General features: G+C 41.0%; 2 protein-coding genes across 2 annotated transcripts in view; one reads left to right on the top strand and one right to left on the bottom strand.

The window, feature by feature from the left end:
• The window catches only part of LOC308383504 (piggyBac transposable element-derived protein 4-like), a 134188-nt gene extending 114666 nt beyond the window's left edge, over positions 1 to 19522 (bottom strand). The window contains exon 1 of the mRNA XM_080861518.1: positions 19511 to 19522. The gene's annotated coding sequence lies outside the window, so the exon portion shown is untranslated. The remainder of the gene's footprint in view (positions 1 to 19510) is intronic.
• LOC308383528 (uncharacterized protein) lies at positions 140 to 23387 on the top strand. The gene is made up of 4 exons (XM_080861566.1): positions 140 to 355; positions 18459 to 18674; positions 20139 to 20369; positions 21924 to 23387. The coding sequence occupies exons 1-4, from the start codon at positions 172 to 174 to the stop codon at positions 22763 to 22765; spliced, it is 1473 nt and encodes a 490-aa protein (XP_080717692.1). The 5' UTR covers positions 140 to 171; the 3' UTR covers positions 22766 to 23387.
• The last annotated feature ends 3539 nt before the right edge of the window (positions 23388 to 26926 follow it).

Genomic DNA, 26926 nt, shown 5'->3' with positions numbered 1-26926 from the left:
TTATTTATTTATTTATTTATTTATTTATTTATTTATTTTTAATTTTTTGAGCGTCGTTCCAGACCATACTCCATACCAGTTGGTGGCGGTAATGCACCTTTCAATTGTTTGCCAACCGCCAATACAACTGTAAGAAAGAAAGAAAGAAAGAAGTTTCAAGACTTTAGTTGGATGGTATCGGTTGTTGTAGCAATGTCTACAGTTCAGCATCTGAGAGAGGTTATCCAGGAGAGATTAACTACTGCTGCAGAAGAAATCTTCTCAGAGTTTGCAAAAACGATCGTCCGGTATGAGGAAGAGATCAGTCAGCTAAGACTGCTGAATATCAGACCCGGGATAAAGTCACACAATACAGGTATGTAAACTTGTTGCGGTTGCGGGATCATTGTGTGATTCACGTGGGCATCAGCACCAACTTAGCGACTTTGTCGCTATATTTGGCGAGTTTTCAGACCCCTTTAGCTAGTGATGGGCAGATGAAGCTTCATGAAGCACTGAAGCTTTTCATCCAATTGATTCACCCCAGCGCTAAGCTTCTTGAAACTTCATTTGCTCTAGTAGGACATATACTGAATGTAAAAATATGAGTTGGCATGAATTTGAAGAGTGTGGCCTTAAATGTCAACAACAAAAGGAGTGTGTAAAACATGTATATTGTAGTGATGCAGTATGAAGGAAACGGCTTCCAGGGTCTAATCCGTGGATCGGCTTCCTCCGAGGCGTGGGCGTCTATCAGCAGAGATTGTCCCTTAATCTGTAACACAGTCAAATATATTCTCAAGTAACATTCAAGCATGCCATTCAGCGTGTTAGTACGAGCTCGGGAGCAGCTTGGGAGAACAAGAAAACAGAGACTGCTTCAGATTGTCTTCCCAAATCGACTCAACTTTATTCACAAGTACAACAGTTTATATAGAGGGTAAAATTCATGAGACAGCAGATTATCAGTTTAAACCAGTACAGACCAAGATAAGGGAGCGTCTTCCTGCCCTTGGGTGAAGAAACATCCTTTGTGTAGTTTATCAGTTCAGCTACAATTGTGATTATCTCAGCGACATATTTTCAAGGCACAAAACAAAGAGTTCTTTCATTAGTGAAATCTGAAACAAACCATCTGGCCTTCAACAGGCGTCTCCTACAGAGGCGGAGCCAGACATTTGAAACACCCGGGGCTTAGCCCTAAAGGGTAGTATGCATGTGTTTTTGTTTTGGGGGGGGTTAGAAATGACTGAAAGATTAATAGGCTCTGTTTTGAGTTTTGTTCAAAAAAGAATGACTTCATATAGGGAAAAATATATATCACACATGCAGGACACCTTAAACTAGTTTTTTAATTAAGCAGCAAAGCAGAACAAAGTCGGGGCTGTATCAAGACACAGGGACTAAACCCCAATTCAACCAGACCCAGAACTGGTCCGGAATTAAAACAGGACTACAACAGTTCAAACTCATCACTACTTAGGATTTAACCAAGACAGAACCAGAATCAGAACTAGATGATAGCACTAAAAATCATCATAGACCTGCACTACACTTATTTTTTTAATTCTACCAAAGTACAATATTTAGATTGAGAAAAGTTTATATAATTATTTAGCCTTGTTGTGCAAACAAGCCTGCATAACTTAATAAATATAGAATTTGAAAAATAACAAACCTAAAAAGAAACACTAGGTACGAGATACATGAGGACCTGTGATACGGTGATACTTTTGGTAAATAACCATTTGACTAACATGTCTGTCTCACCTGCTCTTGTTCATCTCTGTTCTGTCCTCATTCTCCTCTCTCTCCCTGTCTGTTCCTCTCTCCCTCTCTGTTCCTCTCTCTCTCTCTGTTCCTCTCTCTCCCTCTTTGTGTTGACAATCATCAAATATACAGTTGAAACCAGATATTTATGTACTCTTCAGATCAAAACACAAACACTTTTTAAATTGTAACATCAAATCAGACTAAATGTTTATTTTTTTAGATTGATAAATATAAAAAACATATTTGTTAACTTTAAGAGTAAAGTGAGAAACTGTCTGTATTTCTTAATTTTAAATGGCACCAAATTGTATTCAAACTTGAGCCACACTTATGGAGCTCCACAGTTCTTTTCCTGGTGTTTTGTTGACATCTCTTGATGTTCCCATGTCACAGAAACAGGCTCTGTGTTTTGCCTTATATGCATCCACAGCTGTGCCACCAGTTTACTCACATGGACTCTACTAACCTATCAGAAGCTTCTTCAGCTCAGAATGGAATCGTCTGGAGTTTTCTTATTAATTAACAAACTTAGTGTACATGTACTCCTAAATTTGATCAAAGTGATAAAAAAATAGACAGCTCTGTCTCTCTTTATTCTGACATTTAACTAATTCAAAAGATATTTCAATATTTTTCTAAAACAAAAGTTTACTCTAAATTGATGTTGTACAGTAAAAATGTTTTCTCCCTAAAGTGTATGTAAATATCTGGTTACAAATGTGAATATCCTGCTGTGTACTCAAATCCCTCTTGTTTTGCATAGAAATATACTGAACAACATACGAAGCATAATATATAAAATAACATTTACCTGAGTTTTTTCTTTGAAAGAAGCCTCTAATGTCCATTCTTATATTTCAGTACATAACTGAAACCGATTTAGTCGGGGAGGGTAACAACTGAAAATATGAAATAAACACACGTAAGCTAAGACTCTCTAAAAAAAATAGCATTTGTTCGGCTTTTCATTTCGCCATTTGTTGATTCACTTGAAGAGCAAGTAACGTAATATGGGTCAAGTGATCAGTTTGATATCAATCTTTCGTGATGCACCGTCATATTTACATTATTTGTACGGTACGAATGATTTGCTTTGGTACCTGGTCGAACTTAAGCTCTTCTTAGTATGGCTGGCTCCGTTTCTCCAACAGCGCACACAGGTAGCAGCTGCCCCGCCCCCTCGCTCAGTCGCTTAGTGCCTGAGCTCGGATCATACCAATATCAGGGGGGATTCACGCACAGTCGTAAATTCCCACAGTGTGCACTATGTGCTTCGAATATTGTGTGTACTTTTTGTTTTATACAGTTGTCAGCCAGACATCTAACTATGAAAAAATTACACTCCAAAATACCCCGGACTTCTGACAAAACAACCCGGGCTTAAGCCCAGTAAGCCACCCCCACGCTCCGCCCCTGGTCTCCTAAAAGATTAAGAAACTAATGTAGCTGAGGGAGTGATCTCTGTGGTATTTCAACCTTGTACCAGCCTGTGATTCTCACACATCAATTCTTGGGTCAAAGAGAAAAATAACTAAAACAAAGGGGCCTTAGTGAATGACAGAGTTTTCCTGCATAATGTCACTATAAAACAATATCCAGTAAATGCTCCCATGGTACTAAAATACCTAACAGTTCCACTCTTTTATTATTTTTTAAAATAATAACTCAAATAGAAAGGAAAAATCACAAATGTAATAACATAATATAAAAAGCAAATCATAAAATGTAATAGTTCACAACCTAATGTTCAATATACACATCAGGAACATCATTGGTAACATCTGGCACATCCTCAGGATCAATTTGTGCTAATTGCAAATACATTGAAGTAGCTGTACTGGTAGCTATATGGGTTATCATTGAGCGTACACAGGGTATCACACAACAGGCAATAATCATCAAAAACAAAATAATACATGCTACAACTGTTAGAAAGGCTACAATTAGTTCGTTCCATTTTCCAAACGTGTCCTGCATCCACTTGTCTAGCCACTGACCGTGACCTGTATTGGCTCTTAGTTCTATCTGCAATGCTTCAAGTTTATTCATAGCTTGTGTGAATGAACCGTCAGGGGCGGTATTTTTGGGAATGAAAGTACAGCATACATCTTCAAACATAGCACAAACACCTCCTTTCTCAGCTAACAGCATATCTAAGGCCATTCTATTTTGCATGGTCATTAAGGAGGTAGCAGACATCTGTTCTCCTAGGGCTTTAAGGGCCATATTGGTCAGATTGGTATGTCTTTGCTGATGGTAATAAACATAATTGATCCAGGCTACATTTTTGTTTACCTGTATCCACGGTAGTATTGAGGCAAACCCTGCTGATATTTCTCCTTGTGCCTTTAATTCATTTGGTATCCCGCGTGGAACTCTTATAGCATCTATGTAAACGTTATGTGATTAAGCGGAGCGTTTCGTACGTCTGCTGGATACAGGCAGATCCGAGGTTTGTTGTATCAGTAGTTCTTGAGCTAAAGTTACTAGACCACAGGTACCGGTCCAATTAACAGGTAGAGCTAATCTAAGAGTATTATTGCACATCCAATAAGCATGTGGGATTGGTCTGGTCAGGCGCGAAGCTGTAAAGCCTTTTAATATGCCTCCCCAGTACGAGTCGTTTAGTGTGTTGGGCGAATGCAGGATTGTTGAGTTATCTGAATGCGTACTTATATATGCATATATATAAAAAGACATATGTCTATATTGTGTCCTGTCAACACTCGCTGCTAGCCATGTTTCGTTACAGCGTGCTCCTGGAGAGTCAGAAAAGAACGTATAGTTTTGTGTGTCATAATTTATGTTTTCAAGTTTTGGTCGGTGTATGCATGTCATCAAGATATTTGGGTGATGGCGCACCTGTGTTGGGGGCGAAAGAGGTTCAGTGCGGTCTTCGGGGCGCTTCATTGGGTTGCAGGGGTGGGTAGAGTCGTCAATCACGCTAACATCCTTACTAGAGACTTGTCCTGTGTATATGAATAAACAATCTAAAGGACTTAGTTCTACTCGCACCGCTTCAATCAGGGTTACTGTTAAGGGCCCCTTTTTATCATTTTTGAATAGCATCTTTGTTAAGGGAAAACCTGAAATTGGGTATCCCACTACAACCTGTTCTGGATTACCCTTTGAACAGACATAACAGTTACTGTTTCCTAAGTCACGAGCGGCTATTCTGGCATTTTCATACCAGGCGTTAGCTCCTGCTCTAGGGGGTGCATAAGATGGTTTATTGGTGGTGTCTGTGTTGCTTTCTACTGATTTTAGAGAACGTGACGAGTGTACTAGGTGGGTGTCTTGCCAAGTGGAGCATGAGGTATTGTCAGCAAAATGTGGCTTGCAGAAATGTGAACAGGGTTGCAGTTTACAATACGAAATAGTAAATAAAAATCCTAAGGTTAATGCAGTAGATATGATTAATAACCTAAATATATAAAAAACACAGTTCTTCAGTCGTCTCCTGGCCTGGTCCCAGGTTCGAGAGACCCCGTATAAGCGTCGTGTGATGACAATAGGCATTTCATTTTCTCCATTATCAGGATGGAATGAGTCTATCTTTATCAGGTTAGACATTGTGTGGTACTCTAGGCTTTCTGTTCCTGCTGGATGTTCGAGTACCTTGTTGTTGTTCAGGTGGGGGATCAAAGGGCTTTCTGAGTCTTGGCTCTTTCAGGCGTTGTGTGTTAATCAGTGATTGTGTGTGGGTAGGTGTATTGGATCCGGGCGCTGGCTCGCCTGAGTCGTCATCTGTAGGTGTATTGAATCCGGGCGCTGGCTCGCCTGAGTCGTCATCTACTTGATCCGATGCCTTAGGTGGTTTGGTGGGGCTGGTCTTAACCCTGCTGGCATGAATCCACTGAGGTTGTCCGTCTGTTAGGATGCTGGTTCTCGTCACTGCAAGTACAGTCTGGGGGCTGGAACACGCGGCCTCCCCGAGTGCCCTTGGTTTTAGCGACTTCACCAACACCGCGTCTCCTGGTTTCCACGGATGGGTTGGATCTGTGGAAGGGAGAGGCTGAGAGAGACAAACTTTCTGATAGTTATTATTCAGTGTTTCTACCAGGTTATGAACATAGTCAGACAATGCAGTGTCTATGTCCCCTTCCAATAGCGGTGCCCCTCTGGAGGCTGACCATGGTGTTGGAAACGGTCTTCCCATGATTATTTCAAATGGAGATAATTTGGTTGCTGCGGATGGAGTCATTCTAATCTCGCAGAGGATTTGAGGAAGTCGTTTGACCCAGGTCATTCCTGTTTCTATCATTGCTTTAGTCAGGCGATTTTTTTACCAGTGTGTGAATGTGTGTGTGAATGGGTGGATGACTGGATATGTAAAGCGCTTTGGGGTCCTTAGGGACTAGTAAAGCGCTATATAAATACAGGCCATTTACCATTTATGGTCCTATTCATTCTTTCTACAACTCCTGAACTCTGAGGATGGTATGACACATGATATTTCCAGTCTATTGCTAGAGTTTTAGCACACTTTTGAATTACTTCTGATGTGAATGAAGGTCCTCTATCACTGTTAATTTGGTGAGGTATTCCAAATCTGGGTATTATTTCATTGCACAACTTTTGACAGACTACTTCTGCAGTTTCTTTTGATGTTGGATAAGCTTCTACCCATTTACTAAATTGATCCACTATTACCAGTAAGTACTTGATGCTTCCTTGTGCTGGCATGTGTGTAAAATCAATTTGTAATGTATGAAATGGGAAATCTGGTTGTGGTAAATGCTGATGTTTTGCTTTTGAGCTACCTACATTAGTTCGTGCACATTAGGGCTGCCACAAACGATTATTTTGATAGTCGACTAGTCACCGATTATTTTTGCGATTAGTCGACTAATCAGATCATCATCCATTGGACGTACAGCGTACAGCTTATTGCACCAGCAGCATCTGGTCTTATATAACTATCATTAGCTTACAGCTTGAAGTGTTTGTGCTAACTAAAAATAAAGACAAGATGGTAGTTTATTAATTTTTAATGAAATTTGCAGATTGTTTCGGTGAAGTTTAATAAACTCCTTGCTTTCTAAAATATAACAGGACACCGGAGTATATTATCCAGCGTCTCAAACTTCTGATGATCAGCTGTCTGCTTGAAGTTTATTTAGCTGTGCAAAAACTATAACTTTAATCTCAGCCAAACCGATTTACTCAGGAACAAATAAAATACTAAAGAAAGCCAAACAATAACATTTTAAGTTATCTAAGTGACTTATATATCATGTTTAACCTGAGTAGCGAAAGACAGTGGTGGGTTTGAAAACGATTTGCCGGGAGTCCGGTGTTCTCACGGCTCTAGTTAGCCTTGCCCCCGCCTAGCTAACGAGCTAGTGGGTAACAGACGTCTCCGAAAACGTCGGAGAGCTTTTGAAAATATGTGGTGTCTTGATAAACTGAGCAGATATTTGAGGTTTACACAGCTACATTCTTGCCTGAAAATATGTTAAACGTTTATTTTGTCACCCAGAAAGAATAATAAGAGTAAAGTTAAAACTAACTAGCTGCCGCCATTGTTGACAACTGCGCTGGGCTGCGCTATGAATTCTGGGACACAGCTTCTTCTTCTTCGGGGTTTAACGGCAGCTGGCATCCTTGTACATGCAGTGCTGCCATCTTCTGTTTCAGTCCGTTATTACACCCTTAAATCCTACTACTCATTCCTGCGTCCTTTGTGATCTTACAAAGCTTCAAACGATGCGTCGACTATTAAATTAGTCGTCGACGATTTTAATAGTCGACATAATCGTGACTAGTCGACTAATCGTGGCAGCCCTAGTGCACATGTTAGACAGGTTGCTAATATGCTTTTTACTGCGTGTGATGTTTTCTCAATTACAAATCTTGATTTTATTGCTCCTATTACCCCTCTTTGTCCGACATGACTCACACCGTGAAAATGTCGGACAAGGATTGGCAGTAGTGAAGATGGGAGGGCAATCAAACCCCCAAGGTTTTTGTATAAGCCGTCTCTGTTATCTAAGGTACAATCATTACTTTCCCAGTAAGTGTAATCTGAGGCAGAGGCTTGCTCTTGTATGAATTTTAGGTCAACATTTGTTTCTAAATAGTCTAGGAGTGTGACAAGTGGCAGCTGTAAAGGCAGAGATAATACTTCCTTTCTGGGTGGTTGCTGTGAGGCAGCAGCTGCTTTCGCGATCACGTCTGCAAGAGCATTTCCCACTGCTTCGTCTGTGTCAGCCGTGCTGTGCCCCTTCGTTTTAACAACTGCAATTGCCGATGGCAGCTGTATAGCCTGCAAAAGTCTTTGAACAAGATCAGAATTAGCGATCGATTTTCCATCAGCAGATGTGAAGCCTCTCTGTCTCCACAATGTGCCAAAGTCGTGCACCACACCGAATGCATAACGGCTATCAGTGTAAATTGTCACCCGCTTATCCACATGTAGCTCACAGGCGCGTATTAAAGCCATGAGCTCTGCTTTTTGTGCTGAGTGAAATGGTAATGAGTGAGCCTCTAGTATGATGTCAGGCAATGTCACCACCGAATAGCCACAAAGAAATGAGTTGTCATTTGGTTTTGAACAGGACCCGTCCACATAAACAATGACTGAGTCTGGGATTGGTGTCTGCTCTAAGTCTGGGCGTGGTTCTGTGGATTCCTGTATACGTGTCATACAATCATGAACGTCAGGCTCGTCTGAACCATCCTGTCGGTCAGAGGAACACAGCATACGAATAAGTAAGTGTGCTGGAGAATTGGGTGTGCTGTTTGCTTTTATAGTGAGATTTGCTGTTGAAGTCAGTGTAGCTTCATAACTTGAGCGACGTTGTGCGGTCATATGTTGTGTAGTTATGTTTGCTAGAATGGTCGTGACCTGGTGATTGGTGTGTAGAATAGTGTCATGTGAGAGTGTGAGCTTCTCGCAGTCCCTTATCATGATAGAGCAAGCTGCTACTGCTCTCAGGCAGGCCGGCATCCCCTGAACTACCGCAGGCAGCACCTTTGAGTAGAAGGCTACTGGACGGTAGCCACAGCCATGCTCTTGGGCCAGTACGCCTGCACAGGTTGTGCCGTTCTCTGTGACGTACAGGTGGAACGGTAAGTGGTAGTCAGGCAGACCCAAACAAGGGACGGAGGTCAGCGCTCCCTTTAATGCATTGAAAGAGGCAGTCATTTCTGTTGACCACAGTATTCGAGGAGGCTTGTCTTTTTTGCAGCATTCACGCAGAATGTGGTCATGAAAAGAACAGTCTGGTATCCACTGTCTGCAATAGTTCACCATGCCTAGGAAAGACAGCATTTCCTTCTGTGTAGTGGGCTTAGGGACAGAGGTCACAGCTTTGACCCTGTCTGTAGTCATGGAACGTTGTCCGTGAGACAGTGTAAATCCCAAATATTGAACAGAAGTCTGACAGTACTGCATTTTCTTTGCTGATGCTTTGTGGCCAGTCTGTTGGAGGTGCTGGAGTAGCATGTGTGTGGCAGTTTGACATAGTTTTTCACTTTCAGCACAGAGGAGGAGATCATCCACGTACTGTATCAGGGTACAGCCCTCTGGAGGAATGAAGCCGTCCAGGGTAGCACGTACCACCATTGAGAAAGCCGCAGGGCTGTCTACCATGCCTTGGGGTAAGCGAGTCCATGTGTACTGCTTATCTCTATGTGTAAAAGCAAATATCGGCTGTGTGTCCTCATGCACAGGCACTGAGAAAAAGGCGGAGCACAAATCCACCACAGTAAAATGTGTAGCTGTTGCTGGAATAGATGTCAGTATGCTGGGAACATCTGGGACGAGAGGTGGCAGAGGCATAATGACTGCATTAATTTGCCTTAAGTCTTGTGTGAAACGCCATATGCCAGGTTTGTTAGGCTTTGGCACAGGATTGACAGGAGTGTTATATGGAGATACTGTGGGCTTTATTACTCCAACTGTCAATAAATCTCCTATGATGATGTCTAGGGCTGCGGCTTTTTCAGCGGAAATGGGATATTGCTTGACATATACCGGCTTGTTGTTTTTCAGCTGAGCATGATAAGGTGTACAGTCAATAAATCCTACATCATTCTCACCTCTTGACCATAATGTCATGTTCTGATATTCAGCTGGCAATGTGACAGCAGAGATAGTACAGTGTATGGGGTAGGTTAGATCTGTGTGTCGACATGGTGCAGTAATGTCATAGCCCACGTCTGAGTTATGTGACAAAACCACTGTTTGGCCTTCACTGGTGTGAGCAGTTATCATGTTGTTGAACAGTGTGAGAGAAACAAATATGTGGCTTCCAGGCATGGGGTTACCTGGTAGTGGTGTCTGTACACGTATTTGGCACAGTGTGTGACGTGGGATACCAGTCAGATGGATATTGAGTTCATTCTCCGCTGAGGCGTCCAGCTGACACAGAGGCTGTTCCTTCTCCATGGTGTCGGTGCATAGGGCAGAGAAAACATAGCTGTTATCAGTATCTGCAAACATTTCACCCTTTGTGTTAAATGAAATACACAAGTTCATTTTTGCCATTAAATCTCTGCCTAATAGATTCACAGGCGAGTTTGGAATAATTATGAATGGATGATATGTAATTTCATCTGGTTTTGGGCCCCAGCGTGTTTTTAGAGAATGAGTTTTGGGGCATTGCACTAGAGTTCCGTTTATTCCCATGGTGTTGATGCACACAGAGGAAACAGGCCCACTATAGAAGTTTCCAGACAGTGAACTTTTAGTGGCTCCACTGTCAACTAAAAAGGAATAAGTCTTTTCACCTATCTCTATATCTAACATGGGCAAGCTTTCTGTGTTACGGGACAATTGCAAATGCAGCATCGTGTGTAGTGCTTCACACTGTCCCTCATCCTCACCTGGGCCTCCCTATTGTCGGTCCAGCCTTTCGTTATCATATGGGTGGGGATTAAAATGTGGATTATAAGGTTGCTGCCTAGGTGCAAAGGGGCCATTATTTTGATGTGATTCCTGTCTGCGTTGCCAGTTACCTTGTCTGGAAGAGCTCTGCTGACGCCTAGTGGCAGGAGCTGGTCCTGTGTTTTGTGGTTGAGACCCACGTGCTGCTGATTTGCATTCCCTCCTCCAGTGCCCTATTTTTCCACAGTAAAAACATACGTCTCCACTCCTATCTCTCCTTCTGAGATCTCCCTGCTGCGCTCGTTGAGGGGGCGGGGCCCCTGCATACATCATTTTCTCACTTTCCTCTGAGCCTTCAATATCAAAATTCAACATCATTTTAACACTTTTAGCCTTCGTGCTGTTGGGAAAAAGATCTGCACCAGCTTTTGTTTTGACAAGTGTGATAAAGTTCTTTATTTTCATGTCATAGAGATTATCAGTGGCAGTCAGCTTCAATAGTTGTGAACATTCTGGATGAATATTGTTTAAGAATGTTGTTATGAAAATCTGATCATTTCCACCTTCAGGCATGCATGCCTCATTAGTCCAGCAGTGCATGAAACGTTTCATAAACACTAGAATAGATTCATCTGGCTTTTGCTTGCACATGGTTACTGCATTTAAATCAATTTTATCTCTAGACATTGTGAGCAGAAATTTCTTTAGATTTTGAAAAAAGGCTGTGATCTTGTCATCGTTTATCCACAAAAACGAGGTGGTGTTGGCTGCTTGGTCATTTTTAGGGTCTAGTTCCTCTACTTCTTCAATAAGCTGAGATTCAGTCACACCTGGGATTCGTTGACATAATATATATCTATAATCAGGCCCACCCAAGTGGTGGTATCTGGTACTTCTCTGTAATGCAGAAACATAGGCTGTAGGATTTTTTTATCGGACCCGTCTAAGGTCTTTGAATTATTCTGACCCATGGTCAGTGATTTCCAGAGGGGTTTAGACGCTTGAAGGATTTAAGTTAGTTTTTTTTTTTTTGCTGTGGCACACCTGAGGCTACTTGATTTTTTTGCTAGCAATTTTATCTTTTTGGTGAGCAACTTCTCACTTTTTAACGAGCAACTTCTCGCTTTATGACCACAGGCAACTTCCTGCGTCCTTTCTGCTTTAATTTACAAAACAACAGGCAACTTCCTGTGTTTCTATGTGGGCCACTAAAGAAGGCTCCTCAGTGTATCCCACTTGTTACTACAGTGGGGCAAAAAAGTATTTAGTCAGCCACCGATTGTGCAAGTTCCCCCACCTAAAATGATGACAGAGGTCAGTAATTTGCACCAGAGGTACACTTCAACTGTGAGAGACAGAATGTGAAAAAAAAAAAATCCATGAATCCACATGGTAGGATTTTTAAAGAATTTATTGGTAAATCAGGGTGGAAAATAAGTATTTGGTCAATAACAAAAATACAACTCAATACTTTGTAACATAACCTTTGTTGGCAATAACAGAGGTCAAACGTTTACTATAGGTCTTTACCAGGTTTGCACACACAGTAGCTGGTATTTTGGCCCATTCCTCCATGCAGATCTTCTCGAGAGCAGTGATGTTTTGGGGCTGTCGCCGAGCAACACGGACTTTCAACTCCCGCCACAGATTTTCTATGGGGTTGAGTTCTGGAGACTGGCTAGGCCACTCCAGGACTTTCAAATGCTTCTTACGGAGCCACTCCTTTGTTGCCCGGGCGGTGTGTTTTGGATCATTGTCATGTTGGAAGACCCAGCCTCGTTTCATCTTCAAAGTTCTCACTGATGGAAGGAGGTTTTGGCTCAAAATCTCACGATACATGGCCCCATTCATTCTGTCCTTAACACGGATCAGTCGTCCTGTCCCCTTGGCAGAAAAACAGCCCCATAGCATGATGTTTCCACCCCCATGCTTCACAGTAGGTATGGTGTTCTTGGGATGCAACTCAGTATTCTTCTTCCTCCAAACACGACGAGTTGAGTTTATACCAAAAAGTTCTACTTTGGTTTCATCTGACCACATGACATTCTCCCAATCCTCTGCTGTATCATCCATGTGCTCTCTGGCAAACTTCAGACGGGCCTGGACATGCACTGGCTTCAGCAGCGGAACACGTCTGGCACTGCGGGATTTGATTCCCTGCCGTTGTAGTGTGTTACTGATGGTGACCTTTGTTACTTTGGTCCCAGCTCTCTGCAGGTCATTCACCAGGTCCCCCCGTGTGGTTCTGGGATCTTTGCTCACCGTTCTCATGATCATTTTGACCCCACGGGATGAGATCTTGCGTGGAGCCCCAGATCGAGGGAGATTATCAGTGGTCTTGTATGTCTTCCATTTTCTGATGATTGCTCCCACAGTTGATTTTTTTCACACCAAGCTGCTTGCCTATTGTAGATTCACTCTTCCCAGTCTGGTGCAGGTCTACAATACTTTTCCTGGTGTCCTTCGAAAGCTCTTTGGTCTTGGCCATGGCGGAGTTTGGAGTCTGACTGTTTGAGGCTGTGGACAGGTGTCTTTTATACAGATGATGAGTTCAAACAGGTGCCATTCATACAGGTAACGAGTGGGGGACAGTAAAGCTTCTTACAGAAGACGTTACCGGTCTGTGAGAGCCAGAGATTTTCCTTGTTTGAGGTGACCAAATACTTATTTTCCACCCTGATTTACGAATAAATTCTTTACAAATCCTACCATGTGAATTCATGGATTTTTTTTTTCACATTCTGTCTCTCACAGTTGAAGTGTACCTCTGGTGCAAATTACTGACCTCTGTCATCATTTTAAGTGGGGGAACTTGCACAATCGGTGGCTGACTAAATACTTTTTTGCCCCACTGTATGTGGGCCACTGAGAAAGGCCTCGTCAGCGTATCCCGTTTCTATGTGGATCACTGAGAAAGGCATAACAAAGTCTTATAAAATAAAAAGACACGTGCCTACCTTCGTCAGGATCCCACTTCTGACACCAAAATTGAAGGAAATGGCTTCCAGGGCCTAATCCGTGGATCGGCTTCCTCCGAGGCGTGGGCGTCTATCAGCAGAGATTGTCCCTTAATCTGTAACACAGTCAAATATATTCTCAAGTAACATTCAAGCATGCCATTCAGCGTGTTAGTACGAGCTCGGGAGCAGCTTGGGAGAACAAGAAAACAGAGACTGCTTCAGATTGTCTTCCCAAATCGACTCAACTTTATTCACAAGTACAACAGTTTATATAGAGGGTAAAATTCATGAGACAGCAGATTATCAGTTTAAACCAGTACAGACCAAGATAAGGGAGCGTCTTCCTGCCCTTGGGTGAAGAAACATCCTTTGTGTAGTTTATCAGTTCAGCTACAATTGTGATTATCTCAGCGACATATTTTCAAGGCACAAAACAAAGAGTTCTTTCATTAGTGAAATCTGAAACAAACCATCTGGCCTTCAACAGGCGTCTCCTACAGAGGCGGAGCCAGACATTTGAAACACCCGGGGCTTAGCCCTAAAGGGTAGTATGCATGTGTTTTTGTTTTGGGGGGGGTTAGAAATGACTGAAAGATTAATAGGCTCTGTTTTGAGTTTTGTTCAAAAAAGAATGACTTCATATAGGGAAAAATATATATCACACATGCAGGACACCTTAAACTAGTTTTTTAATTAAGCAGCAAAGCAGAACAAAGTCGGGGCTGTATCAAGACACAGGGACTAAACCCCAATTCAACCAGACCCAGAACTGGTCCGGAATTAAAACAGGACTACAACAGTTCAAACTCATCACTACTTAGGATTTAACCAAGACAGAACCAGAATCAGAACTAGATGATAGCACTAAAAATCATCATAGACCTGCACTACACTTATTTTTTTAATTCTACCAAAGTACAATATTTAGATTGAGAAAAGTTTATATAATTATTTAGCCTTGTTGTGCAAACAAGCCTGCATAACTTAATAAATATAGAATTTGAAAAATAACAAACCTAAAAAGAAACACTAGGTACGAGATACATGAGGACCTGTGATACGGTGATACTTTTGGTAAATAACCATTTGACTAACATGTCTGTCTCACCTGCTCTTGTTCATCTCTGTTCTGTCCTCATTCTCCTCTCTCTCCCTGTCTGTTCCTCTCTCGCTCTCTGTTCCTCTCTCTCTCTCTGTTCCTCTCTCTCCCTCTTTGTGTTGACAATCATCAAATATACAGTTGAAACCAGATATTTATGTACTCTTCAGATCAAAACACAAACACTTTTTAAATTGTAACATCAAATCAGACTAAATGTTTATTTTTTTAGATTGATAAATATAAAAAACATATTTGTTAACTTTAAGAGTAAAGAGAGAAACTATCTGTATTTCTTAATTTTAAATGGCACCAAATTGTATTCAAACTTGAGCCACACTTATGGAGCTCCACAGTTCTTTTCCTGGTGTTTTGGTTGACATCTCTTGATGTTCCCATGTCACAGAAACAGGCTCTGTGTTTTGCCTTATATGCATCCACAGCTGTGCCACCAATTTACTCACATGGACTCTACTAACCTATCAGAAGCTTCTTCAGCTCAGAATGGAATCGTCTGGAGTTTTCTTATTAATTAACAAACTTAGTGTACATGTACTCCTAAATTTGATGAAAGTGATAAAAAACAGACAGCTCTGTCTCTCTTTATTCTGACATTTAACTAATTCAAAAGATATTTCAATATTTTTCTAAAACAAAAGTTTACTCTAAATTGATGTTGTACAGTAAAAATGTTTTCTCCCTAAAGTGTATGTAAATATCTGGTTACAAATGTGAATATCCTGCTGTGTACTCAAATCCCTCTTGTTTTGCATAGAAATATACTGAACAACATACAAAGCATAATATATAAAATAACATTTACCTGAGTTTTTTCTTTGAAAGAAGCCTCTAATGTCCATTCTTATATTTCAGTACATAACTGAAACCGATTTAGTCGGGGAGGGTAACAACTGGCAGGAGCCCTTGGGTGAAGAAGCATCCTTTGTGTAGTTTATCAGTTCAGCTACAATTGTGATTATCTCAGCGACATATTTTCAAGGCACAAAACAAAGTGTTCTTTCATTAGTGAAATCTGAAACAAACCATCTGGCCTTCAACAGGCGTCTCCTAAAAGATTAAGAAACTAATGTAGCTGAGGGAGTGATCTCTGTGGTATTTCAACCTTGTACCAGCCTGTGATTCTCACACATCAATTCTTGGGTCAAAGAGAAAAATAACTAAAACAAAGGGGCCTTATTGAATGACAGAGTTTTCCTGCATAATGTCACTATAAAACAATATCCAGTAAATGCTCCCATGGTACTAAAATACCTAACACAGTATACTGTGTATATTTATACTGGCAGTATGGAAATGATCATTTGGAAATGCTTAAAATGGAAATGATCATTTACTGTGAGGTGAGGTGTGGTTGGGGTGTGGACAGTGGTTGTGCGGTTGTAACGTTGAGGTATGGACAGCTACACAGTCCTGCCTGTTCACATTTTATTCTGTAAAAACTAAATTTTCACTGCTTTTATGGCCTTTTTTAGTGGGGAGAACATAGCTAGGATTTAATGATTTAACAAATCTTTTAAATCCTTTGTCCTCCACAATGCTAAATGGCTGGGAGTCCTCAATCACCATGCTAACCAGGTCTTCATCTATTTGAGATTGTTCTCCTGAGGAAAGACAACAAAAACAAAGCACAAATATAAATATCACACACGTAACTTATTACAGTTGTATAATATTGTTATATCATTTAGTAACATTACTGCATGCTATATTATCATGGCATTTGATGGCTCACCTGGTCTTGCTCCAGAATCGGTGTTCCCCCTATTCACATGCAAAGCTCTGTAGTGCCTAAGCATGGATGAGGTGTTGTTGTTATATCCCAGCTCCCTGGCACATAGCAAACACTTCACCTTGTACAAAAGTAAAGACAGCTTAACATAAATTGTATTGCACCATCAGTATTATGAAAATACATCTTCTGTAGAAATTTACATAGCTTGTTGGGAGGAATAAAATCACAATGTTCCCACACAGGGGAGGACATCCTCCTCTTCTTAGCTGGCTCCATTCTCTCCTGACTTTCTCTCCTCACTCTCATAAACCTCCAAACTCTCACTAACCGCAACTCTCCATCAAACACCCACATTTTTAATGAAGTCTGAGGGTTTATATCGCTGTCATATCTCGCGGCAAAGTTCGAACCACTTCATGAACCAGTCACGTGGTACAGCCGGGCAGCGAGGCTTTGGACGTCATCATTTTCAGCTCCTCCCATAAATGAAGCAAGCCTCGATACGCGCATCGCGGAAACGCCCCCTCCATTACTCGACACAGGCTTTGAAGCCTCGATACAGAACGTCACATCACTACCTTTAGCGACTCTGTTTTTCTAAAAAGCGACTAGCGACAAATCTGGCGACTTTTTCTTATTTATGACGATTTTTGACATGAAAGCGCGTATCGCTCTTCGCAACAAGCAGCGGGTGCTTTCTTTCTTTCTTTGTTATGGGAAGAAATACTGAAATCATCATGATTGAGTAGTGATTTATGTAACTTTGTGTATATAATTTGGCATTTCCTACTGATGTAGGCTAAAAATAAATACATGATACAATTTCATGTATTTTAAAGGTTTATTTGCAAGACACAAAAACAGACAAAATAGAAAGTTCCAAATGTATTGTGCACGAAACAAATTCAAACATGGCGATGGAGCCAGGTGCAGATTTCTGTCACAAGTTAATCTGGCTGTAGGCTATGGCACTTAGCCACAGGTGGAGCTAGTTGACTCGACTCCATTTGAGTGCACACAAAGTAAACTGCACGCTTTAGTTGTGATTCTGAAATCGGAGTAATAGAACGTACGAGGGGAGCGATAACAACTACAGGATTCTCCCGATCGTTTACTCTTGCTGTCCCGTGAGCAGCATCGGCGTGGTGTTAATTGTTTGCTGTTTTCGCGATCGCCTCCTGCATGAGAATATCCAGGTAAACTCGCGACATTTTTAAACATTTTGTTGTTAAAGAGCAACAAGGCTGACACAGTGTGTTTGAGGTAACCTCACAAATATCACAGATTAAATATTTGCTGTTTATTTGCTGTTTTGTCGGTAGCGGCTCCTGAAAGGCAAGTCTACCACACATCTGTTCGACCAAAGCCAGTTGATCTGCGACGCCAGTTAATCTGGAAAACTGGAAGCAGGATTCATCACGTCATCACTTAAAGACCGGATAGCGATTTTCCTTACTGAGGAGTTGGCCACATGGTGGGCATGTGGACAATTCCTGCCAATGCTTTGGAAGCATTTGGAATGTGTGGATAAATGCATTGATCTACAATAGTAATACACCACAGTAAAGTGTATGAAGCTTCATCTGTGTAAATAGACTTACCGGCAACTTTCTTTGGTAGACGTGTTCAAATACTCTAGCGTTTCGGCTCGTGTTGGCGATCAATACTGGTGATCACTTTGATCATGGTGTGCGTGATTGTGCTGCACTGGCTGATCTGACTATTTTAGAGACTGCTTATCTGTTAGCATTTTCCAGCACAAACATCTGTATAATTTACAGAGAGTGGTACCTGCCTTCATTAAACACTTTAATCTTTCATTATCATATTGGGATCATGCTGCTGTTCATTTTTTTGCTTTTGTTTTTTCACATTGTGTAATAATCACTGGCAGCCACATCTAAAAAATAGATCCTAGATGAGTGATTGTTTCTGTGGCAACATTTGCAACAATGCAAGAAACCATAAGCTTGATTCTCAATAGATGACCCTTTTAATCTTTCTTGATCTTTCTTATCATCACATTAGTCACCATTTTCTTGTGTCCCTTTGTTGATGAAGGTCTGGATGATCAGCAGGTCTGTGATCAGGAGAGGAGCTCCAGTCTCCACCAGCAGGACCCAGAGCCTCCACAGACTAGAGAGGAACAGAAGGAAATGTGCAGCAGTGAGGAAGGAGAGCAGCTTGAACTGAAGCAGGAGGCTGAAGGCATTAATGTGTGGACTGGTGAAGAGGTGGATTTGTTGTGGAAATCTGGAGTAAAGCTGACCACAGTAGGTATGTAAAACTGTAATATACAGATTACATATTAAAACGTTGGGTGATGACATGACAAAGACATGTGGCGTGTATTACCGTCTAGCATACTACCTCACTGAAGACATGTTTTCTCTTAGCACTGTAAAATATAAACCGGGTTCAACATCTTCTGTTTGTTTAATAAAAAACAAAAATTTTGAATTATGTTTGTCCAGTGAAGGAAGTCTCAGGCTTAAGCCACAGCCTGGTAATGGCTTTTCTTGCTGCAGTGAGAAGAATCTTAGTTAAATATAAATCCTCTCTTTTAACCTTATCATCAATATTTCCTAAAAATACTGTAGTACAGTCCTCAGAAACCTTGTAACCTAAAACCTTATCACCCACTGTTTTCCAGAATGAGTGATTTTTAGAGCAAGACCAGAAGATAAATCTTTGGTTCTTCATCAAATTGAGGTATAATTTAGATTTCTGTTGTTTTTTGTTGGTAGGCGTTGCACATCATTTCAATTAAAAGAGTTAATCATCTCAGCCTCAGCTATCTCTTTATTTTAGTAGTCTCGAAGTTGTAGATATCGAAACAAATCCTGGTTTTTCAATTCAAACATGTCTTTAAGCTCTTGAAAGCTCCTACCTTTGTCCCTTTTGGTAATTAAACAGAAAGCAGTCAGGCCCCTGTTGGTCCACTCTTTGAAAGCCTTGTCATATTGTCCTGGTTTAAAACTATTTTCCAAGCTTATCCATTGCAACTTTTTGTGGCTATTTTTCAGGGTCAGTGCCATCAGGTATTAGCCTCTCTCTTCTGATCACATTTTCACCAAAGCTTATTACAGAGCTGCCCTCTTCTCCTTCTGGGACTCCGTAAATTCGCAGGTTATTTCTTGTCGATCTAGACTGAAGGTCTTCTAGCTTTTTGCCACTCGTGTTTCGGCTTCCTCAAGTTTCTCACTGTATTCTTGGACTGCTAGCTTATTAGCCGTTAGCTGTTGGTTTGTGTCTTTTTGAATTTATTCAGGTCTTCTTTCAACTCACGCCTGAAATCTTCTTTGAATGCGTTGAAGTCAGCTTTCATCTCCGTCCGGAGGTCAAAGATTTGTTGGCTGATATTTTTAATGCCCTCTTGCAAAGATTTGAGTTTGGCCCCCTCGCCATTTTCTTTATCTGAGTTAGCCTTATCCGCATGCGTGTTCTCTCTCTCTTCTGGAAAATACTGTTCAGTTGGTCCATGTATCTTGTTCTTTTTCTTTGTCTTTGTCCCCACCCCTGCATTGTTTTAAACATAGAAGTAGTAAAAAGAACTTGAATTTAAGGGGAAATTTGCTCGACCCCGAGGAGCTCAGAAATTACGCAGCCATTTTGCCTTGCTGCCAACCGCACGAGAGATAATATTTAAAAAATTTGTGCACCTTAAACATCGCTCACATATCTGAGAGACATGCTCACAGTGTAACTTTTTTCATGTTTGTTGTCATTTGTTCCATCAAGACCTCCCACAGCAACATAATTGTAAGGAAAATGAGGATCTAGATGACCCGCAGGTCTGTAGCCAGGAGAGGAACCCCAGTCTCAACCAAGAAGACCCGGAACAGGAGGAAATGTACACCAATCAGGAAGGAGAGCAGCTTGCACGTAACCAGGAAACCAAAGGCATCGTCGTCTGGACTGGGCAGGAACTAGGCATCATGTGGAACCCTGAAGTAAAGTTAAACAGAATAGGTATGCAAAATTGTAGTCAAACTGTCAAATTGTAGGTAGATTTCTTAATACAAAACTGAATATAACTCATGTTGAGTCCTAATCTGACCTCAGCGATATGTTATAGAGGTGCATGAAGAATCGAAGGACCAACTCCTATAAGGAAACTGACGCATGTTTTAAGAGCCAAAATTTCTGGCCTCTCAGCTAAGTCTTGTCCATCAAGGTGGTTCTTCTTTTTTTGTGCCCTGCATTTATGAAGCGGTTGCTTGGTCTCTCCAATGTCCAAGAAACTCCTATGCGTCCGACAAGTGTGTCCTCCTTTTACCCAGATTTGAAGGATGGGTCGGGTGTATACTTCGTGGCCCAACATATCCTAGAATTCGTAGCGTGGCCCACCCAAATCCAGTTTCCATCAATGGTGGCAGCTACTTAGTTTTAATATTACTCTGTCTGGGCGACAAAATAAACTTTTAAGAGCCTGGCCAGTAGCCATTCAGGCATGAGGGCTTGTTGTTCTTGGTCACAGGGATGATTGTGGATCGTTTGAAGCCACCCATGGCTCCAATACCATCCACATAAGTTTTTGAACACCTGAGAAAATCAGTGTTAATCTTTGGTACAGAAGCCTTTGTTTGCAATTACAGAGGTCAAAGGCTTCCTGTTGTTCTTGACCAGGTTTGTACAGGTCTCCACAAAGATCTCCTCTAGATCTGTCAGCTTGTGGGGCTGTCACTGAGCAACACAGTTTCAGCTCCCTCCAAAGGTTCTTCCAGAGGACTTAGGTCAGGAGACTGGCTAGGCCACCCCAGAACCTAATCTTAAGATTAGAGGGTGTCTATGTATTATGTGGAGCATTGCAATACAAACAATTTTTTTTTATTTTTATTTTTTATTTTTTATTTTTTAGAAATAATTATTTCCTTAATTGAATGTGAATTTCAGACCCCTCCATGATTTCTAAGTGGGAGTACTTGCAAAGAAACCTCTGGCAGACTCCCTGAGTCTGCCAGAGTGTTCAAATACTTATGTTCCTCACTGTATATTGTCTTTATTTTCTCATCGTAGATCTGTTTATATTAATTAATGTGCGATATCTGTAATTCAACGCCAGAGTTTGAAAAGAGTTCAACTGTTTTAGATATTTACTGAGCTGACGCATGCACATTAAAACAAAGACTCAACAGTCACCCTATATCACACAAATTCCAACAGAGTAATATTTATGAGAAGAAGGAAGGAAGAAGACAATTGTTTCAATTTAAAATTTCCGCCCAATCGATTCTCTTTTTGCTTGGGCAGTTTAAAGAATTACATGTTTTCTCTGCAGCATGGAATGGGAAAAATGATTTAAACAGATTTTATATTCTGCTTTCTGGAATATACAATTCCAAACTTAAATTGATCATAAGAGGAGTGTCCTCTGCAAAACAGCTTGTCCCTCCAACATGCCTGTAATTGGTATATCTGTGCAACATGCTTACCATGTGGAGACCTGCTAATGGTTACCTTGTAATTTCTCAAATGTATGTCTTTTTTTGCTGCTTCTTTTTTTTTTTTAATCTGTTGCTTCAGATTTACCACAACATGACTGTAAGGATGAGGGAGGGCTCACAGATCAGCAGGTCTGTAACCAGAAGAACAACTCCACTCTGGACCAGGAGGATCCTTCGCAGATTAAAGGGGAACAGGAGAAACTCAGTACCACTCAAGAGGGAAAACCGCTTGTACAAAAGCAGGAGACCGGAACATTTTCTGCCTGTAAAGAAAGTGACCACAGTGAACCAGGACCAAGCAGTGACCAGCTCCTTTCTCACAACTCCACTGACACAGATCAGGACGAAAAAAAGGATGATAATTCACACAGTATAAAGTCAGCGCAAATTGTATCAGGACTGACAGTTCAAAATTCCAAGACAGCACATTTATGTAGCACCTATGGGAAAAAATTTAATTCTAAACCAAACTTGAATCAACATATACAAATTCACAAAGGTGGGAAACCACATTCTTGCGGCACCTGTAGGAAAAGATTTCGTTTTATGTCAGACTTGGCTAGGCACATCAAAACTCACACAGGTGAGAAACAATATTCTTGTAGCACTTGTGGGAAAAGATTTAATTTAAAATCAAGTTTGAAATCCCACATAACAATTCACACAGGTGAGAACCCATATACCTGTAGCACATATGGGGAAAGATTTCGTCTAAACACACAGTTGAAGGGACATATGCAAATTCACACAGGTGAGATGCCATATTCCTGTAGCACTTGTGGGAAAGGATTTCATTTTAAATCAAGGTTGAAATCCCACATAACAATTCACACAGGTGAGAAGCCATATTCCTGTAGCACATGTGGGGAAAGATTTCGTCTAAACCTACAGTTGAAGAGACATGCGACTTCACACAGGTGAGAAGTCTGAGTCACAGAGAGGGCCCAAACTGTCCAAAGTTGTAGAATCCCCTAATTAGTGAAATTTATAGCTTACATTTGTTAGTGCAACTTGTTTTAAAGGCATGAAAATCTGTAGTATTATTAGGGCTGGACATCGTCACTGATTTCTAGAATCGATTCGATTCCGATTTGATTTGAGTCGATTTGAATCTGGGAAATTTTGCCTCAGTTAGAAATATTATTATTCTGATCACGTATCAGTACATATCCATATCTTTATATCTATAAAAAGAAAGCTGACACTTGCGAGACTTTATCAAAGGTGTAAGCGTCACAGCAGATGCCTTTGTGTCAAAGTAATTGAGGATAAAAGACAGAAAAACATGAAGGCAATCAGGGGTGATTTTAGCCCATTTTTGGGGGTGCTTCAGTGTTTCAATATTTATCTTTTATTAGATGTTCGTGTGGTTTGGTTATTTGCCTTTTGGTTGAAAGTAAACTGAGAGGACTTTTTGTTAGTGATCTTAATAGTATTTTTTTTCATATGAATGTAATTTTTCATCTAATCGAATAAAATCTATTTGTATATGATTGTCAGTCCGAAGAGGGAGAGAGGAAAGAGGAGAATGTGTACAAGGCCAGGAAGAACCAGGTAACAGGATTTTAATGAATCGATATCATGTTATCCAAACTAGAATCGATTTTAATCAATAAATCGATAATCAAAACCCACCCCTAAGTATTAATTCCTTCTTACTGTGAGGCTGGCATAACAGTCATTATTCCTGACCCTGTGAGCTGACCTCGGGCATAAACCTGTCAAAAAAAGCTATAAAAATGATGGCTAAAGATGGAAGAAAGCCCAGAAAGTTATGCAAGACAAATGTTGAATATTATAGAGGAAGCAAAGTTGTGTAAATTGGATACACTGGTCAAAGTGAGACATTAATAAAAACATTCTATAATAATTGTTTTTAAGAAAACAATTTGTACACAAAGAAATAAATCTAGTTTAAAATTGGAATTAAATAAGTTTAAAGAAAAAATATGGATAATTATATAATAAAGGATGAGCAGCTGGTGACTCCTCTCCCATAAAGGGGTTTAGAAGTGCACTGGGAGTCTTCATTTTTATCGTTGTTGGCTTTTGGCCTGCATGTGCTTACGGAAAACACTGTAGAGGGCTTTGTGGTTTTTTTTCTAAATTTTTGTTTATCTCGTCTGTTCAATAAAACTGTTGGCACCAAACTTCACTCATCTCCTGTGATTTTTGCACCCGTGTGTATACCTGTGAGCATGACTGCACTTGTATTTAAAAGGTTCCTTCATGTAACGATCTGCTAGAGGGCGTGCGGAGCCATAGTCCCGTTCCCCATGAAGCAGGTATGGAGGAGATCCAGGCTCCAGACATGCAGAGACCCCCAGTGCGCAAGAGTTTACGGAAGACCAACAGAGGGGCAACCATGCCACCCTTCCGGAAAGAGCTGAGAAGAGCTCCAGACGAGGGGTCACCCCAGGTCCCTGTGAGTCTTCAGTGTTTCTCCGCTCCGGCCTGGTCTGTTCAGGTGGAGCCCGGAGTCCACACCTGCCTCGTTCATCTGTTCATCATTGCCGGCAATCATCAGGCTGCGGTCTGTGACCGGCTCCCGGTGCAGACGGCTCCCTGTTATAGTGTTTCTTCACTTGGCTCATGCGAGCCCAGCCCAATTTTTACTCTTTAAGTGTGCGCGTGTGTGTATGTGTGTGTGTGTGTGTATGTGTGTGTGTGTGTGTGTGGGGGGGGAGATATGTGTGTATTCACATCATTTATGTTAATGAGAGTGTGGGGAGTGAGTTGGAGGGTGGGGTGGGCTGCTTTTAACTATGTAAAGCACTTTGTGCTACATTTTTTTTTTTTTTTTGTATGAAAAGTGCTTTATAAATAAAGATTGATTGATTGATTGATTTAACATCAGCGTCTCCTCCAGTTCTCTGCCAGTCTGTCAGCTATCCTATGGTTGTCACCAGGCCATGAAGTCTCTGTTGTATGTTTTGATTGAGACTAACTTTGATCTCTTCTCCCTCCAAGCAGTCATGACAGGAGCCCATGTCACACTGAGTTACTCACCTCTTCCACTTGCTGCTGAGCTCACTCTGTGGAATACTCACCTGTCTGGCATCACGCTTGTCTGAATTTCCAGTAGATTATTTCTGAAGCTCTGAGGACTCAAAAATGCAGAAAAAATATAGGAAACTAAAAGAACTGAATGTTGACCAATCCATGTGTTCTTCTAGAACAGGGGTCGGTAATCTGCGGCTCCGGATCTGCATAAGGCTCTTTCATCCTTATACTGCGGCTCCACGTGGCTTGGGAAAATAGTATTTAACTGAAGTGCATTTTATTTGTGTTAGTTCTTTTTTTAACTTGTGGTTCTAAATTGGAAGATTATTGTGATCTTGAAATTCAAAAGTAAAATTATGTTTTATTATTTTCGTTGCTCAAAATATGTGTCACACTGGCAGAAGCCGGTATACCTCCCAAAACGCTGTGCATTTATTAAGACTTTGAACCCCAGTTAGGGCTAGTAAAGAGAAAAATGTAAGAAAAGAAAAATGTTCACATGAACATGCTTTTCTGCATCTCTTTATTGACCACTTTTCCCACACGTTTGCTGCACACACACAGCCAGCTGTAGCTTTCCAGCTAACAAACGCTAACAAAATAACGCTGAAAACCGATAAAAACCCTGAAAATCATACATTTCACACCTGAGCCTCAACTCTCGCGGCCCGGTACCAAACGACTCACGGACCGGTACCGGTCTGAGGCCCGGGGGTTGGGGACCGCTGCTCTATAACGTCCACATCGATACCCTGGATTGAAACAGGGGTCACAGGTTTCCTGGTCCTCCTAAAGTCCACAATCAATTTTTGGTCTTCGGTCACTTTGAGCTGCAGATGATTCTGCTTGCACCACTTGATAAAGGAGTCAACTACAGCCCGGTACACCATCACATCACCCTCACTGAAGCATCCAACCACCGCAGAGTCATCAGAAAACATCTGAACATGGCAGGTCTGTGCAGTGGCTGACGTCTGTGATGGGGAGAGGGCAGTTCCTTGTGGTGCCCCTGTGTTGCTGATCACCTTGTGAGACACATAATGTTGAAGAAGCACATTTTGTGTTAGATACTCAAAAATCCAGGACACAGGAGAGGCATCCACTTGCATCTCAGTCAGCTTATCTCCCAGGACGATTGGCCTGAGAAGCCGGAGAAGCTTCTTTCCGCAGGCGATACGGTCTCTCAATCACACCACCACATAGTACTGACCCACAAATATGGTTTTTACACACACACTGGACATTCTGGACATTTGTTTACATTTGTTTACATTTGCCATCTTGTTATTGATTAATCAAATCACTCTATCACAAGTCGCTTAAATAAATCACTTTTAAGCATATTTGCACTACAGACTGCACTACACTACAGACACTACAGACACTTAAATATGTGGATTGCACAACCCTGGACATTACATTTCTTTCATTACCATTTATTACTCGTACAGCTGCTCTTATTGTTCCATATTTCTTCATATATTCTTATATATTTTCTATATTGTGTATTTTATGTATTGTGTATTTGTACTTGTATTTGTTGTACAGTTATTTTATTTGTAACTTTAATTTTTATATTTTATTCTTTCCTAGTTAAATTTACCCTTCATTTTAATTTTCCTATTTATTTCCTATCCTATTCATAGTCTTTTATTTTAGGTTACAAGCAGTTGTCTAAGCATTTCACTGCATATCGTACTGTGTACGTGACAAATGAAATTTGAATTTGATGATAATAAATGCACTGGAAAAGATAAAAATGACCCTCACACTGCTTGCCAGCTGGCCCATATGGGTGTAGACACAACTGAGTAGGTAGATGATGGTGTCCTCAGGTCTGAGGTGGGACTGGTAGTTAAACTGAAGGAGATCCTGATCTGGCCTGACTATATGGTACTGCATAAGACAACTCGTGAAAATAACATGTGTACCAAACTCTTTAACATGAAGTGTTGTCGTAAGAAAAATGAAGAAAAGGCTAGTTTCTTTCAGATTGTATGCTGAATTGAGCAAATATGACTAAAAATTTTAGACATTGTTAAACATGTGGGTATCTTTCATTTTTAAGACCTGGGTAAA

This window comes from Rhamphochromis sp. 'chilingali' (genome assembly GCF_963969265.1).
Source record: "Rhamphochromis sp. 'chilingali' genome assembly, chromosome: 16".
In the NCBI taxonomy this organism is placed as follows: domain Eukaryota; kingdom Metazoa; phylum Chordata; class Actinopteri; order Cichliformes; family Cichlidae; genus Rhamphochromis; species Rhamphochromis sp. 'chilingali'.
The sequence above is the reverse complement of the archived record's forward strand: the minus strand, read 5'-3'. Positions and strand labels throughout refer to the sequence as shown.

Bases quoted from the DNA above. Each gene is read 5' to 3' on its own strand.
- LOC308383528 (XM_080861566.1), top strand. From the start codon at position 172: ATGGTATCGGTTGTTGTAGCAATGTCTACAGTTCAGCATCTGAGAGAG. The intron at 356-18,458 runs GTATGTAAACTT...TTGTTGATGAAG, and splicing joins GATAAAGTCACACAATACAG to GTCTGGATGATCAGCAGGTC. The intron at 20,370-21,923 runs GTATGCAAAATT...CTGTTGCTTCAG, and splicing joins AGTAAAGTTAAACAGAATAG to ATTTACCACAACATGACTGT.